General features: G+C 38.3%; 1 protein-coding gene across 1 annotated transcript in view; it reads left to right on the forward strand.

Annotated features, from left to right (window-relative positions):
* rngtt (RNA guanylyltransferase and 5'-phosphatase) overlaps positions 1-18,820 on the forward strand; it is a 92,227-nt gene that overhangs the window by 42,894 nt on the left and 30,513 nt on the right. The window contains exons 11-12 of the mRNA XM_067571633.1: positions 381-545; positions 15,904-15,972. Coding sequence (XP_067427734.1) covers positions 381-545; positions 15,904-15,972 — 234 coding nt within the window. The remainder of the gene's footprint in view (positions 1-380; positions 546-15,903; positions 15,973-18,820) is intronic.

An 18,820-nucleotide genomic window follows, 5' to 3' on the forward strand; every position in this document is an offset into this window, starting at 1 on the left:
ATTTGTCCACTTTTAAGAATGGCTGTCTTGTTTTGACATACAAATGTGTTTGTCCTCTGCCTCACAACAGGTTAGTGTTGCCATGGCAGTGAATTTGCAGCTCATTCATTTTGAATATCTGTAAAATATTTTTCCAAAAGAGATTTATATTAGAATGTGTGGTCTTAATCTAATTCCAGAGAAATTGTACCACTCCGTCATAATTAACTGTATTTTAGTGTTATTTTGCTTTATTTTATTAATGTTGATCATTTTGATTTGTGTTTCAGAAAGTGTAAAAATATTTTTCATACATGTATATACAGTATATCTAAATGAGTTCATTTTCAGGGTACATTAAGAGATGGTTGAATTTGCTTTGTGTTTCTTGTGTGTTTCAGGGGCAGCCTGTTGGCCAATGTGATTTCAATATCCGGCTGTTATGCATAGAAAAGGAGATAATTTCTCCACGGATGGAAAAGATGAAGACCGGACAGATTGACAAAACCAAGGAGCCCTTCAGTGTCCGAAATAAGCCCTTCTTTGACATTCACGCATCACGCAAGGTAATGTGAGCAAAGGAGTTCTTTCCCCTTTTCCAATCTGCCGACCTAGTCAAAGCCCATTTCTGCTTCACAAACAAAGACAAACAAATACACATAAGCCCAAAAGTCTACTCACTGTCCCTACAAATGAAGGTTGTGACTCAGTAATGTCCTATTTACCTCCCTGGAAGAAGTGTTTTTCCAGGCTAACAGTTGGCAGGGTCTTTCCCAGCAAATTGGCCCCCAGGTGATGAACAAGAAGCAATTGGAAAAAAAAAACTCTATGGTCTTGCACAACCTCACTCACAATAGGGAAACAGACTCCCTGCATGAGTCAAGTCTGGGGGTAGGAGCCGTCTGGCAGGTGCCTGTTAGCTGGGCCTGTAACCATGAGGCCAGATCAGACTCAGCTTAAAGAAATAGTGAGGGATTGCTTCCATGTGCCAATTAGGTGGCAGGCGAAGGCAGGGGCCTCGGTGTCCTGACCCCTCCGTATAATAATTGGCACTCAGGACCTCGGGGTATTATTCTGTTCAACCTCCCTGGGAGAAGTTGAGCTGAAAGTGGGCTCCCTCCATTAGTTAAACGTCAGATTCAGAAGTGGACAATGACAAGTTTGTTATGTACGTTATGTAAAATTTCCCAACTAGTCTAAAAAGAGCAAGAGAGGGTGCAAGCAATGAGCAAGAAAACCAGAAAAATAAAACAGCTTGGATGAAATTTAGCACCTCTAAGTCTGAAGCCATGGCACTCACTTTTGATTGGAAGTGAGTAGCTGTACTAAGTGAATGAGTATCTTAATGTCATGCCCACGACTGAGGGTAGTATTACGGGCCTGGAATAGAGTCAGACCAGACATCATTCGGTGTGGGTGCACTCTAATTTGCAGTAAAAGACTGAGGGAGTACAACTGTCTGGTCAGAGAACTGCAGCAATTGGTTTCCTCTTTGTGTTGTCACAGTGCATTTGCAGAAAGATACAACTTTTTTTCATCTACCACGTACTGTGCTGCTGGGTGCAAATTTGCCTCTATGACTGCCTGCACCTGCACTCGTATTAAACTTCAATTGGCAATGATTGCTTCTTCTTACCTCTTTTTCTTAATGTGAAAAGATAGCAGTGGAAGAAAGCATCACAATACATAGTTTGTTGATGTGTGAGCTGTTAAGCATAGGACAGGATTTAATAGATTTTGATGGACGTTGCCAAGTTCCTGGCATTACTGTAATTTGCTTGATATTGCCAAAAATAAGCTTTAAATGCAATTTTGATGTTAATTTAGTCACTTTTTCATGATTATTTTGGTTCAGATTTTCTTTAAACAAAAATTATACTCCTTTGTTGTACAATAAATACATACATACATACATTAGGCTAAGGATAGGTTTATACATATATATGTGTGTGTATATATTTTTTCTTTTTTTAATTTATTGGGACCATGTAGTGTTAAACATAAATGTTACCATTTGATGTACTCTACCAGAGTTGGCTTATATCTGATTTTCATCTGCAGTGCTCTTATCCTTTAAAACACTGTTAAGCTTTTCTCAAAGGCCTGCTCTTGTGCCCAAATATCAGGTCTGTGGGAGGTCAGAGAACAATCAATTTGATGTTTTGCTCGATCCAAGATCAGTCGGAAATCTTGGCCCTGCACATTCACAGATGATCAAAGTGTGGGGAGGGAGGGGGTGAAGTTTTAGACATTTCTTCTTTTCTTCTGCCAACACTGATATCTTGGTGTTCTTGTTTTTGTACTTCATAAAATTCTAAGTATGAGTGGTTGGGTTACCTCTACTCTAACCCTGTAATGTCCGTTTCCATGAGAACCATTATGAAGGATCACCCCCAGCCTTTGGGGTTCATGTTGATGAAGATATTCTAGAAATGAAGTCACTGGAACGACGTCTGGTTTCTGACTGCTGTATTGTGTTGTGCAGTGGCCATCTGCTCCCCATACAGTCATATCTCTGTTGTATGGGACATTAAAAGGAGGAACTGGAATCTGGCTCATTAATTCATAGCAGTACAACCGTCTACTTCATGGCATATTGACTACAGTTTCCTTTTAGCGATATTTCGGTCACGGGCTGGAGTTGTATGATGGCTTTTGTCTGTTGCTACGCTGCTGTTTTTCATCGCTGACACTTACACATTCAGGCCACCATTTCCCCACCAATTGGGGCCATTTATTCTTTTTGCTTCCTCCACTTGTCCAATTATCTTACAAAGGCCCATTTTTGTAAAACAGAATTTGTACATTGGCACAACCAGATAATATATTTTTGGAAATTCCCCTCTTTTTGTATGTTGAATGGACTTGGCTGACAAAAGTAGACAATAATTCAGAATGTAATGGCACTTCATCATATGTTGGTGGTAACTTTTCTACAGTAAATTGAATGCAAGTGTTTTGTAACTCATTTATATTAATATATGTTCTTCATAAGTATCATCAGTGGATTTGATGGTATGCATCTCCAAAGACTGAACAAGGTCCCTTATTTACAGTATGTTGCTCTTGCTTTTCCCAATGCCTGCACAAAGTATCTAAGGGCATTTTTAAACCTATAGTTTGTTTGCTCAAACTTGCAGAGTACGGTGGTTGGGTCGGATCAAGGTCAGATCATGTTCCCGCTACAAACAAACTGTTGCAGAATTCTTTTTGGACCAGAGAGACACTTCTCAATTGCTGTGTTCAGACAAAACCCAAATGAATCACATCAAGGGGGGGAAAACGAACCAGAGTCCAATTCAACCAGAATAAACATGGCAAAAGCCCTAAGATAGTATGAAAATCCAGTCATAGTCTGCTGCAATACTCAGCACCATTCAGTGTAGTGTTTGTATAATCTATTCACCCCTTTCATTTGCTTCTTCACTTTCTCATGCAAGCTTTCATTGGATTTCTTTGTCTACATTGTGCTTAAAGTTTTATCTGTCGAAAGTTCAGGCTGTAAAACCATTGAATGTGTAAAAGCTCAAGAGGCTTAAATGCTTTCTGATGACTCTACTGTATTTACAATTCCTACTGATTTCTACATTATGCACTGCTTTATATCCCTTTCCTGATTCAAATGCTGCACACGTTTCACATTTTCTTTGCAGCGAGCCTTTAGGCAATGAAACTGACTGTTGAATAAGCTCTTACAATAAACTCACCAATGTGTGCCAACAAGAAAATTAACTTGTTTTCTCGATGTTTTGCACTTGTATAATACTTTGAATATGATTCAGGGCTTGCTAATACTGCACATTCACAATACATACAAATGAAATTTGCCTTACTGGTAATGAATCCTGTTGGTGATGGAGTAGTGTATTTGGAAGAGATCTGTGCATTCCTTTCAAGGAATTAGAAATCCAAATCCAAGGCAAGAGAAAAATTTCTAGTCATTTTCTTGCCCACTGGAGGCAACAGTATTAGCAATTTACATAGACAATCCATTTACAAGGTTCATATTCCTCCTGGGATTATAGAAATTAGTGTTCCAGTTTTGGACTACCGAGACGTGATGATGATATCTGCAATTTCCACAGAGAGTAGGCTTAACGAGTCAAAAAACGAATCCAACTGAAACCTATTATTATTACATTTTATGTTTTTGGCCCAGGATATGCAAAGCTCAACTATTTGTAACACAGGCTTTTCTTATGACATGTTCACTCATTGACCTTCGTGATGAATTCCAAAAGTCCTCATACTCATTAAATGGTTTTAAATAAATTTAGTTCACCTGGACATTGTTCTCACATGCATACAGTTTGAAAAATAGCTGCTTTGCATGATGTTAGTAGCCCAGACAAATGCATACTAATAGTTTTTTAAACATCGGGTGGATAGGGTAAACAAAAAAATAATAATTTGAAAACTTTATTTAGCAGCTGTTAAACTCTCCTCATTCAGACAGTGTTGTCTAAGCAGATTCCATGTTTTTCCCCCTGAATACATTCCCTAATGTTGTATCCGCAAAGTATGGTTACATTTGTCCAACTAAATTAAATGTTCTTCAAAGCAGGCAACTTTTAAATATCAGTAATTACATTTTTTTCAGTTCTTGGAAATGCATCATTTGGCAAAGTATGCCCTCTATGAATAAGCCTAACATTTGCAGAGCATATAGTAATTAAATGTGACTCATGGTGTATCCAGATTTAATATAGTTGCAATTTGGTAATGTTAAAATTACAAAAGGAAATTAGATTGTGTTAAATTGTCTTTGCCCTTCACAGAATGTCTAATATCCCCTACTCATTTATCATATCTCTAAAGAAATTAGGCCCAAGCTGAATTAAGTTCCCCATCATGAGATTAGTATCTCCAATTGACCCAAGGACATCGCCCTTTCAGTACCAGCTCCTCCCTGGAGTCCAGATACCTGTAGAGCTTAAGGTGAAAAAATGAGTTTTCTTACCTGACAGTGGATCTCATCTTGAACTGAGATTGAATTAGGATAGGGAACTGAAAAGCAGTTATCGAGATACTTTTAAGACTGCAGTCTTTTCATGGAGCTTGAACCAAATCATGCTGGATGAGATTAAAGTTTATCTTATGTACTGAATACAAAATAGATTAAGAGAATTGATTTCCTTGCCAATGTAAATAGTGAAGTGAAATAGTTTTAGGGGCCAGTGCACTATGAAATCACAATCGCTGATGTGCATTAAGGCGCATTGTGCATTAATTATTTTGTTTGGTGGGCCGTGAATCAGATTTATTTATCTCACACTGCTGTAGTTTCCTCACAAGAAAATAACTTTTAAGAGTAAGAGACCAAGTGCTCAAATGTCCTGTTAGGAAAAATAATCTATTTAATTTGAACTGAACTGTGACTTATGGACTTGATAAAACAAAATTATAGAAACAAATAATTGAGATCTGCCTTTAGGTTCTTTTATATTCCTTTCCAGACTATCATGTTGTCATTTTATCTCAAATAGCCACATTTTCTGACTTCAATTTGCTGACTATGTGTTCCCTGATAGGGTCATACTCAATTTCATACCGGGCCTATGGTTAGGTTCAAGCTTATTAAGGGACATCATGTATTTTAGATGAAGGTGTCTCAGGTATATTATTACCTGTAACTGTCTGATGGCCCTGAGGCTGCCTACACCTGATAAGCAGTCTGGTGGTTGCAGAATCAGAGCAGGGAGCTCAGCTTAACACCGATAAATCATCGTGAGTTATTTGCTATAAATACAATTTTTTTTAAAGCTATAATATGTAACTATTCTGCATTAAAATGTCAAAAAACAACTAGACCTATGTTGTGTTTTGTTGAGTTGTGTACTTACATTATCTCAAATGTTTCCAACAATTTTCAAACCCAGAGAAATCAGTAATTTTAATCAAGGTAACGGTCCGTTTCATTTTGTCGCCTGTCAATGGCATCATTCCCCCTTTACCAAAGAGTATATGCACACAAGATACATGCGTCGGTGATGTGGTTCCCTGCTACAATGGCTTCTACCAATGAGTATACACCAACAAGATAATACATCAGCGGCATTGTGGTTGTCTGTCACAATGGTGTCTAACCAAGAGTATACGCATACAAGATAATATGTCAGCATTGTGTTTGCCTGCCAGAAACTGTCATAAATTGACTTTTATTCAGTTTTAAGCCACATTTTCATGATAAACTTTTTAGATCTTGGTCGTATTTTAACTGTATCTTTTAACCAGATGAAGGATTTTAGTAATTGGACCTTTGGATCTTAAGTTATCAGAGAAACAAGCTGAGCAAACGTTAGCAGCAGCTCGGTTAGCAGCCCCTCCCAGGCATCCTCTTTCCTCCGAAAAGCATTGGAGAAAAAACGATTTTTAACATGAAACTGCTTTTACAGTTTTATTCCCCTTGTACGTTTGTTTTGGAGAGGGAGAACATTCTGTGGATAATTTGGTTCAGGGTAAAAACCTGCTGAACATCTGTATCTCAAGTTATCAGAGAAACAAGCTGAGCAAATGTTAACGACAGCTCAGCTCACAGCCCCTACTGGACAGCATTGGTGAAACACGGATTTTTAACGTGAAACTGCTTTATTCAGTGTTTTTACCTGTTTTAATCACTGGATCTGTTTGTTTTGGAGAGGAGGAGACCTCTGCGGATAATTCAGCTCCCGCTAAAAACATCCTGAACTGTGAACACTGAGGTAATCCTATCCTGGAGAAGCTGGATGTTTAACAATGAAGAGAACAACTCCCATAATCCCATGTTACTTCACACTGTCATCACACTCCATCTTTTGTTATTGTTGTATTGTGCATTTAAATTAATTCCAAAGAAAAACTAATGCATGTTTTTTAATTTTTTTTTAAATTAAACCAATATCTTATCTCTGAAAAACTAGAGATGCTCTCTTCATGTTCAAGTTTCTTGATGGTGTTTAAAGTAAGTAGATGCATTTTGAAAGGTCAGTTGCAAATAGCATACAGTTTCAAAATCATTAGAATTTCGAGTACAGCAGCAAGGTGAAAAATTTGAGCAGTTTACCATCATCACTCTGACCAAACAAAGGCAATTGCTGGTGTGTTGAAGACCTAAGTGTTGATCCCAGACAGTTTGTTGAGTAAGTGCAATGACAAGGCATTTTATCCTTTTCCTGACTCATCTTCCTCTCCAGTGGGCTTAGTCGTCATTAACAGACCTTGATTCTATGTAAATGCCCTCCTCTCATGCTCCTCCTCTTACCGCTATATCTTGACCCTTGAGTCAGAGTCTTGTTTTTCTGTCACAGCAGGTTTTTAGTGACCAGGCTAGAAGAAAGTAACTCCTCCTTAACAGCATGCCTCATTAGCTGAGTGCTGTCAGTCCTGCAGGTTCCTTGTAGCTCGCTGACCTCACACCTCAGTTTTCTTGTCTCTAGCTGTTGGAGATGGAAAGTAAGACCCCAGGTCTCCATTTTATTTGTCTCTTTTATCTTGTTTTTTTTTTGAACAAAGAAAGAACTGAGCTGTTGTGGTAAACCTGAGCTCTGTTTGAGGTAGTTTGTGGTGATTCCACACCTACTGTATCAGCTCAAATACAATTTTTATATATATATATATATAGAGAGAGAGAGAGAGTGTTTTGAATTTCTCCTGATAAACTACAATAGTAAATTCATCAGCCTGCACCTCTGGCTTGGTAATACACCCATCCTCCGTGGTTAAGTTCAAGAACAAAATGCTCTTCTTCACCTGCGTCCTCTCTCTTCTGCTGCACCCACTCACACAGGGAAACATGTTGACTGTTGTATAAGGGCTTATGCTGCTTGGAAGAACACACGACATGGACTTGATGACTAATGTTTGTTTACCTCGGTTACTTTGAGATTTTTTAGTTTTCTTCAAAGCTTCCAAGACATTACGCAACATCTGATGATGCACGGTGCATCTATATAGTAAAGGTCGGATTCACTGGAGAGAAAGCAGCTTGAATATGTGGCAATATCGAGTGTAGCGGCTCATTTTATTTTTCTGCTTGCCTGCTTTCTCTGTGCCTTCCAGGCTCTGAGTTGATGTACTCAAGGAAAGGAACATGCATCCTCTGGGCCGGGTCAACAGGTGTCTATCTTAAAATGTTGTGTGGACTTGGTGCCTGCAGTCTGCTGTCTGTCTTTTCTGACCCATGATGATGTCATGGCATCCTTGCCTCCGTCCCTTCCAGCTCTATATTTTTAATTCGAGACTCAACTAGAGTAGCTTTGCATGATTCACAGTTCAAAAAAAACTCCTTATTTATCTTATACTGGCCCTTTATGTAGCCCCTCAGTTCAGCATCTGTCTCTAACAGGCAGTCTTAGCTCCTGTCTCTTTAAGCCCCCCTATCGATGAGCCCACTCTGTTCTGGTTGGCCAGCTTTCTGGAAGCCGTATCAGAGTCGTGTTAAGTTACCACCAATGCAAACCCAACATTTCCCGCTTTACTGCTTCATATTAAAAGCTTTTAAACAACTAAATAATAGGAGACTTTTATTGTGAAGAATTTACAGAAAATTAAACATGTTCCTCACCAAATCAGGAGAGCTTCATTAGTGATTGTAAAAACTGGTCGACACAACAACATATGGAGTAATTTTGGAGCTCTTTGTTCAGCGGATCAGTTAGAAATAATGCAGGGAGGAATAGTACAAGCAGAAACAGCCACAGTGATGATGATGTTTGATGAAGAGCTGCAGACGACCAACAGGTAAACGGCTTATTTTACTTTGCCCTGCTGTGTAATGGAAAAACACTCACAGCGTGCCAGCTGGACTTAAGTCATGGCTTGGTGTGACTACCCCAAAAACAATGGAAAAATGCCATAATGTCAGTGGAGCAGTGAACTGTGCGCTGTGCTTGGAGCAGATGACCATATCAAGAAGTTCGTTACAAGCCGACATCTTCTTCATCTTCTACAAATGTTTACCTTATTTGACACTTTGGCCATGTTTAATATGAACATCCGACATTGTAACATTATATATAGGACTGAAAATAAGGAAAAGCATAATAGGTCCCCTTATTCATATTCATGTCTTAGATTTTTTTTGTCTTCCAGGCAGTTCATAAAATATTTGTGAAAAGTACACTCAGAGACCATTAATGCAATACAACAGTTCTGCCATAAATTCTACTTTTATATAACATTTTTAGATTTTGTTTATCTTGTCAGAAAGGTGATAAATCTACTTTGTGATAATTATTGAGGTGTAGTAAGTGGTAGGGGTGTACTGGAGTTCATTATATTGTTTTTAATATTTTTTCCACCCCATAAACATACATGACAATGAACAATTTTTAATTGAATGCACTCCGGTTTCACCGCCGTCTCCCACTGTGACCTCAATAATAACATAAAGTAAAATTATCACCTTTCTGACAATGTCAACAAAAACTGAAAATGTATAAGATTCGTAAGGGCAGAATTTGTAGCAGAGCTGTTGTATTGGATAGCATTATATTGCACTTGTGTTCCTAAAAAAATGTTTGGTGAGTATATATAAAATTATCCTCACTCTTACATAGGATGATCAGCTGAAGGTGCACTGTTTTATTAAAGCTTGTGATCACCAGAGTTTTCAGCAACAGCAAAAACATCTTTAGTCCTTTGTAAAGGCAAACTGTAATTATATTTATCACCTCTATTAGAGTTAGACGTTCACTCGGTATGTAAAGTTGATGTCACAGTTGAGACCAACCTCTACGTCAGTGCATAATACATACATGTACCAAGAAGTAGCTCTGTGATTTTCCAGCTGCATGAAATAAACATTTTATGTGGTGAATTTCTGAGTTACCACAACAATATTACTGCACTAACTTGTACCAACGGGTAGAGTTATTAGAGACACTTAATTTGATTATGTATATTGAACACACCCACTCTATTCCTTGAAATTGTTTTTCCCTAGAGACAAGAGTAATCAAAGATGTTGATATGGCTTAGCAGGACAGTTGGGACAGACATTTGGAAATTTGATTGATATCATCTGTAAGCCTGGTTATTGTAATATTTTGATGTACTTAAATAGAGCTGAAGTGATTGGCAGAACATTAATCTGCAACTATTTTGATAACAAATTCATTGTTAAAGTTATTTATCAAACAAAAATGTGTAACAGCCAGCTTCCAGCTTTTCAATTGAAAGGATTTACTCTTCTATCTGAGATAGCCAACTGAATATCTTTCAGTTTTAGACTATTAGTCGCACAAAACAAGCAAATTGAATATGTCACCTTGGGCTTAAGGAAACGGCAATGGGCATATTTAAGTAAGCTCAATATTTTTTTGTTGACCAAACAATGAATCAATTGATCGATAATGTAAATAACTGTTAGTTGCAGCCCTAAGCTTAAATGTAGCCTTTTCTAGTCAATAAGGCTGTGCTACAGTTTTGTGATAAATACAGTGTCACCATTTTTCAATTTTTTTGACAGTTTAAGCTCAGCACAGTTACACCTCAACCGCAGCTGAATCTTAGTTGGCTCCAGCTCCCAACTACAATAAGGGAAGCAAATTCTTTCTCCACCGTCAAATAAAAAAATCAAAACCTCTTTTATCTTTGACATAGAGCCAAACTCAGCACTATGTACCTCAGGACAGACACAGTCTCCTCTCTTGCTGTAGCTTAGACAGCAGCATGCTGTTGGAGCCGAGTGAAGGGCTGCCTCCTGGTTGTTGCCTCTTCACACTGACTCTCTATCTGCTGTCTGTACGAGTGTGGCTGAATGTGTCTGAGTGTGTGGGCTGTGCTCTGCTTGCTGTGCGTTTGTGGTTGTCGGTTGTAATGTGTTTAACTGGCAGTGGTATAGCTTCAGCACATACTTGCATTGGCCACTCTCCACTATGATAACTTATCTTAAATGGTTTATTTGATCGTCATTTGCCATATTAATATCCATTTCAATTTTATGTCCCACTAAATATTGCAGGTATATCTTATGGATTCCATTTTAACCAACGTAGCTGTGTGAAAGTCAATTACATTACCATTTCCTTAAGCCATTCACGATTCACACATTCACGCATTATCTATTTATTTTTTCAAATTTATGTGTGTAAAAGCTTGATTTAAACCCCCATAAACCAAGGCATTAGATACTATAACATAAATACACAAAAGGGGTGCAGTCATTCTCTCTAAACGATCCACATATATATTTATTTTCCATATTTGCCATGGTTATTCTATGCAAACATCTATTCGGAAACATAGAATCAGACCCGGCTCCAGACAATAGGGAGCCCTAGGCAAGATTTACATTGGAGTCCCTCCTTACTTTGCCTGAGGCCAACAACCATGAAATACAACTATAAACTATATGTATAGTTTGTAGGTTTATAGCTAGAAAATCTAAATTATAAAATAAGGGCTGCATTTAAAAATAAAATGTATAACAGAGCTTTTTAAAAATGTGCATCTTAAAATAAAGTGGATCGATCATATTGGGCTGTTGCGTATTCAGCGCATAGGGTGGACCGGTGCTGCATAGACTGTTTCATGAATGAAATATTATTGTAATAGTGGAGTACAGAAACCTTTCATGTAACCCACCTACTGCTTGTCCAGGTCCATAACCCCACAACAGACTATCAATTTAGCACCTGCCCATCCCAAAGACAGGCTTTTTAGGCTTTTATCTTCAAGTAGTTAGTAAATTAAACACTTATGATAGTTTTGTTTTTGTGATGGTGTTTTGGGACAAAATATAGATATTTAGGACACAGTTTAGTTGCTCTTGGAAGCTTTGTACACATACAAAACAAAAACACATGAAAATGTGCTGTTGTGTTAAAAATGTGGCCTGTGTTGACAATAACAGAAAAGTCACACACTTTCACATGAGATCCTTTTGTTGCTTACACAAAGCATCCTGCGTAGAGACAGTCACCTGTAACAAACGTTGGACTAGTTAGGCTTGTTGTGTCTCTGCTTCATGTTCACCTCTTGTGTTTTTGTTTTTTGTTGTTGTTTTGTTTTTGCAAACTATTATTTAGTTTTAATTGATTTTTGTACAGAAAAATATCTTTACTTCTTTGAGACATAAACCTGAAGCTGAACGTGGAATTAAAAATCTAAATTGACGTGTTGCATTCAGTCACAGCGCCTCAGATTACAGATTTCAGTGCAGTGATTTCTTAAGTCTTCAAGTCTTTATGATCTTGCAATAATTTGCAATAACTTTTTTTTCATTTTATGGTCGGGAATGTTAGTTAATGCTAGTCACTCATCTCACCTGTCCAGTTTCCAGCAGCTTCCCATTTACCACAATTCAATTTCGCGCTGTGCCATTTTTCCTCATCACCTTTGGCTGTTCTAGTCTTATGCCATCCCTGATTGGTTTCATCTTTCAAATGTTAATGTCTCTGCTCATCTTTTCCCTGGCACCACAAATGAATGTGTACAATTTAATCTTGATCACAGTTCTTATTAAACTATCTGGATCCATCAAAAGACAATTTTTCTAAGACGTTTAACTTCTCCAGACGACGTAACCTTGTTTGACTCCTGGCCAGCCAGTAGTTCAGCAGCCCTGCCTGCACACTCTAATGTGGGCTTTTCGTTTAACAGGGAACTGCACAGTGGCTTCAGAGGTTCATTCACATTAGGCTTTAAAGGAGCCTCCAGCAAACAACCCTGTGGTCTGACTGGAATATAAAGCACAGGCACAGCTTTGTGTTTCCTTCCTAAAGAGGTTTACCATGAAAGCAGGGTCGCTGCCCCCTCTCTGCATCATCGCTCCAAGGAACTTCCTTACTGTAGGAGGATGTGTGAATGGAAGTCTTCTTTCTGCTCATCTCTTCATCCAAGGTTCACTGTGCTTGCCGAAGGTGGTGGGTGGGTGTGCTAAGATGGCAAGAGAACTGAAATGGAACTCCCAGATCTTACCGCCTACATGCCGTTCCCTCATAAAGGCACCAGTTCCTTGCAGTCTGGCTATCTGCCTTCTTCATGTCAGCATGATTGTCAAGCTCCGTGTGATCTGCTGTGACTCATTCATCATTCTGGAGAGCACTGATGTTGATGCTCCGCTTTCTTCGCAGATACCAATCAGTTTTCTGTTGCTTTAGATAAATGTATGCACCTCTTAGGGCTCATCACTTACTTCCCCGGAACACACCTTTTTGAAAAGTAGCGATGTTTAGCATCAAAGCATTTTCGGGAAATGTGAGATCTTCTAGGTATAAATGTAAGTGAAATTAGTTTCTCTGTGTTCAGGTCTCCGCTCTGCAGCTGGAGAGACGGCGCCCTCGAGGTTTTCACCTAACCTCAGTTTGTGCCTTGTCTTACTATTAGTGTACAGTCAAGTCACACAACTAAGAATTCGTTTTCTGAAAAATACACCCAGAGGTTTCTTTACCGACACTGTCAGCAAGTATTTTTAGAATCCCTTGAACCATCTTGATGAAAAAATGTTCATATACAGACTAAAAAATATTTTTGTCGTCTGACGCATGATGGAAAAACCAATTTCCCAAGTTGTGCCTCTTTTTCCTGATCCAAACAAAGACAGTAGCTGTAAATGACACATAAACCAAAATGAAAACCTTCAATTATATGGTATATATTAAGGTGTGTTTCTAATATTTCATTAGGGCTGCAACTAACTATTATTTTATTGATTTATCTGCCAGCTATTTTCACAATTAATTGATTATCATCATTTCATCATATCATTTGGTCAATTATACATCAGCCAATGGTGAAATGTCCAATCAACTGTCCAAAACCCTAAAATATTGAATTTACAGTAATATACGACCAAGAAAAGTAACAAATTCTCATTCTCATTCTTCATCATGCAACAGATCAGAACAGTGGTACAGTAGGCTAAAAGATCAATTGGTATTTATATTATAAAATCAGATGCTTAGCTCTTGGAAAGGTGATGGCAATACATGAGTGCCACAAACCTGAAGCTAGATTCACCAAACCTAGCTTGTATTCACTATAGATTTCACCTAATAAATGTGACATTTGTATCTTTATATCTCCACTTATTTAAAAATTTCCTCCTTTTCAGCAAACTATCTGCTGTATTATGCAGTTGTTTCTGTTCACTTCAAAGGGATTTCTTGAGAAAGACTAAATATGTCATCTCAGACAGCTGTCCACTGAGCAGCTGAGGCAGACCAGTCTAATGGTGGACAAAATGCACGGGTCAGAGGCGTCTTTGAAGCCTACAGTGCTGCTGTGTGTGATATGATGTGCTGGTATTGCATTAGATACAACTCTAGTTACTTTATATTACCTGATTTCTTGTACTTTTGATTGATGAAATAATTTTGTCTGTCTCTGTGTAGCATGAGGACAGACGACGACTATCAGTCATCTCCTGCATAGTGAATGTGTCGTGGTTCATCAAGGCTCTGATGATTGTTGACGGCCTCCATATCTATTGAGCACTCTTCTATCTCCCAGTCGCAGGCTCCTGCAATGTTCACTCTCACTGATTGAATTGTCAGAGCCACACAATGAGGGAGTGGAGAAATGTGCGCATTGTTAATTACAATTGAATCATTTCATTTTATTGTCTCTCATTCAGTCAGATGAGATACTGTATGTAATAAAAGGCCACTCTAAGTACGACATTGTTCTTCCACCATACACTGCCTTTGTGTAGAGCTTAAACGCTTTGTTTTCTATTTTAGTTCACCATGATAGGTTGGATATGATACCTGATATCCAGTGTAGTGCACTAATGCATTCGCTTTCTACTTTATTGACCAAGACTCATTTCCTGCTTGCCTAAATAAATATATTTACCCTTTGCATGAACATACAAAAGCAAAGATCATCAAGTTTTCACAAGAAGAGGATATAAAAAAAAAAAAGTATAGATTGTTGTTCAGTTTAGTTCATTTTATGCTTACATCAGATGCTGTGCTGTATAGTTATGTGCAACCATATATTAGTGCAGGCTTTTGGTATTATATTACAGCTGAGCATTTTCCAAGGCATATGATACATTTTTAGATTGATTTCCTACCTTCCAAGCAGCAGCAGGCTTCTCTTGGTGCCAGTGCAATATGAAAATAAACTTGCTTCAGATTTGTAATCCATCATAGACAAAACACATTAGTCACACAACATCACAATGAACTTCATGTCCAGTTTTATTTTCATGAAGGTGACATGGTTGAATTACCGTGCAGTTGCGGTTTCTTCTCGTGTTTAATTTTTTTAAAAGATTTATTTGAACATCTTGTGTTTCATTTTTTTGTTTTTCAAATATCACTTGAAGATTGAGCACTAGGCTAACCTTGTTAGGTGTCGTCCCGTTATGTCTTCCTGTCAAAGCACAAAAGCCTTAAAGTCTTCATACATTTATTTCTAATATTCAGCCTTATTTGGGTGCCTTTACTGTCCTCGCTGTGGCTGGTGATGTGCTTTGTGTTGCAGAAAATATGTTTTCATTGTAAAGTCGCTCCGCCATGTCCCCAAGGCATCCCTCATCTAATATGGTGCCATAGGTTCCTTTTCTCTGCAACAGCTGTGTTGCGGTTGGTGTTAGTGGAAGAGATGAAATCCACTCTTGGCCGTCATCAGAAACTTAATTTGTTGCTATTCTTGTCTTCAACCTGGTCTGTCAAGTTACAGATATTGATCTCTCAGTCATGCATTATCAATCAAAGAGATTAGTGCTAAGTTTCACTGCTAGATAGATGAAAACAAGGTATCTGACCTGCTTAAAACTCTGCAGGATTTGTAGGGGGGTAAGCCCTCCAGTCATGTTGAAAGTCAATACTTCTATTACTTTTAGAGGATCAGGTATTGTTGGCAGTCTCTAAAGCTATAGTTGACTTTATAAATCAATGTCAGTTCATGTGTTTCCAGCTAAAGATTCAGCTACCTATTTTGTCATTTATCAATTTTGCTTGACTGAAACTGTGTCCTCTTTTTATTTTACAGCTACTTGAAGGCAGCTTCACGTCCCAGGTCAGCCACGAAGTCGACGGGCTTATCTTCCAGCCATGCGGGGTAAGCCTCCATCTATTTATGACAATCTGTCATTTTTTTTCAAAGCCGCAGCCTTGTTGCCACAGGTTGATTGTCGGGCATAGCTATTTCTTCCACCGAGCTGCTACATAAGAATCGGACAGCTTGTGGCACCACCCGCCATTAGTCACTCTCCATATCAGTCTTTCCCTGTTATTGTAAAGGAAACCACACTCCTACATGAATTCACATAAAAACAGGCTTCCCTGTAAGACGCTTCGCAGTAAAACACAGCAGATACATGGCAGTTTGTGTTACGACGGAAATGGCCTTGGTTGGAATAATGATTTACTTGCTGTTAGCGCAGCAGAAAATCACTTTTATCTGTGACAGTAATGCTATTCCTATTTTTCTTCTCCTGTGATGGACTCAAGGGTCTTTATTATACTGTGTAATATGTGAAATATCCTATCACACATAATATTTATGCAGGAATGGGACACGCAGGTATCTAGATGTGAGCACAGGTAATGTTAATAGAATTTTGAGATATAGGGAAAAAGCTGCAGGTAGCTAAAACTATCTGGTTTTTGAATGTTATTCTCTCTCTTAATTTTTACGTTTTTGCTTTAATGGTATAATATGCAGGATTTGAGAGAGAGAGAGAGAGCAGCGATGTTCAAGCGAGCTAGAGAGTGAATGAAGAGAGCGAGTGGCACTGGCGAGAAATAAGCCATGAATAAGATGAATAAAACATTATTTTCTGATTGTTTGACGGCGGTCATGTTCTAAAGCAAAAACTAACATGCAAACACCTCCAAACAACCCTGCAGGAAGGTGCAGCATTGCTGGATTTTTGTTGCACAGTTAAATGTTTACAGTATATTATCTATTTTTTATGTCAATAAACTGTGTTCTAAAATTTAACTGAAACTAAACTAGAGGGTTAATTTAATCAACCCTCTAGTTTCTTCAGGCTTCAGTCATTATCAGGATACTCTTCAAATGGCAGCATTATCAAATCATATATATCGTGATAAATATTGATATTGATCAATATGGAAAAAAATGATTGTGATCATATTTTTTGCCATGTTGCTCAGCCCTGCTCTCATTCAACCAGACATACAGACCTGCAGCTCTTTATACATCAACAACACACAGACGGAGAGCAGAGAGAGAGACTGAGACAGTGATGTAACCTGTTAACTACGCTACTGGTCCCGACCTCACACCCCATGTGCTGTCATTGGCTGGGGGCTACAGACCCACTGCCCAAAGGTTGACACCCAGAACACATCATAATAATAAGAAAACAAGACAATACAGTCAGAGGGCAGATAAATACACCACCACACACTTCCAGTGGGTCATAAGTGATGATTGAGAGGGATTATTTTTGGATGCGTGTAGACATTGTTTTTTAGAAAATCCTGCATAGTACACCTTTAAAATTTAATGTCAATATGTTCACTTGTGTCTGTTATAGATTGACATAAACAGATAACAAATGGCATTGTTAATTAAATCATCAAGTAAATATAATATATATAAAAATTGATTCAGCAGCATCCATTTACCATCTTAATGTGAAAGTTAATGTGAATATTTGCTGCCAGCAATTTTTCCTCAACACTGATGGTTGTCAGTTCTACCCCATGGGGGAATATTAATAACTGGAATAACTGGACAGCACTCAGCACTCTCTTATATGGATAACGGGTGTTGATATTTTGTTCCTGGACACCTGCTTCTCTTTTGTTTCGACCCTGGAAATGTTGAACATCTCTTTAATTAAAGGTGAACAATAAACAGGGGACACAGCTGCCTCACCGCTCAGGCATTGTGCACTGACAGCATATTACTCCTCTGGCCACAGCCCAGTCAGAGATGTATCAGGTATTTTGACACCTGCTTTGACTTTTCTGAGTCACAGTTCCTGGTAGTAACAGCAAGTGTGGTTTAAAATACAGCGAATACTTGTTGAGCTACTGCTTTATCAGAAATACAACAGGAGGAGGAACTGGTATGTCTGTTTATAGTGCAACCAAAATAACTGGTGTTGTTTTAATAAAGACAAAAATAAGGACAACAATTCAGATTTCATGCTGCAAATAGCGCAAGTTTCCACACAACAGCAGGGCACAGTAAGAGGAGTCGTTGCTGAGAAGTTGAAGATGTGCAGTGTGTTGTCTGCAACTCTTCATTTAACAGCTCACTCCAAAAAATGCCAAAAATGAGTAGACAGACTTTCGATAAACAATCGTGGTCAACGCTGTGACAAGTACATGTCGTTTCCTGTGACTGCTTCACAATAAACATCACCCGGTGTTTCACCAGTTAACCACGTTCAACAAGCAGCAGCAGCAGCAGTTGGAAATGTTCTGTTTGTATAAGCAGCAACTCAGTACAGCTCTCATACAACTGCAAGAGATGAACAGTAAACATTGAGGCTGTTATCAATGAGATGAAACTGACAGTCAGTATTGCTGGATTACATGAACACATTATTTCCTGTGAATCCCATGGTTCGGAACATGCATTTTAATCTACAGATGATGCAGCAGAGATTTTCTATGTTACGTGACAAGGAATATATTTCCTCGCTTGCTCGTTTTCCCCTGATATCAGTGGTGATTATCAAGATTTCTAAAACTCTTTTACTTCATAGCTAATCTCTATGGGAGGGAATAAGTCATCTAAATTATAATTATGAAGATTTCCCTGTAACGAGCACCATATGGAGGCTACACTATTATGATCATAGCTGTCTGGAATTTATTGAATTGATATTGATTATGTCTAATTTACAGCAGTAAAAAGATATGCTTGATATGCCCTATCAACACATAAGAAATATGAGCATTTGTCTCAGATCAATATCGTGAGA

Source organism: Thunnus thynnus, chromosome 18 (assembly GCF_963924715.1).
Source record: "Thunnus thynnus chromosome 18, fThuThy2.1, whole genome shotgun sequence".
Taxonomy (NCBI): Eukaryota; Metazoa; Chordata; class Actinopteri; order Scombriformes; family Scombridae; genus Thunnus; species Thunnus thynnus.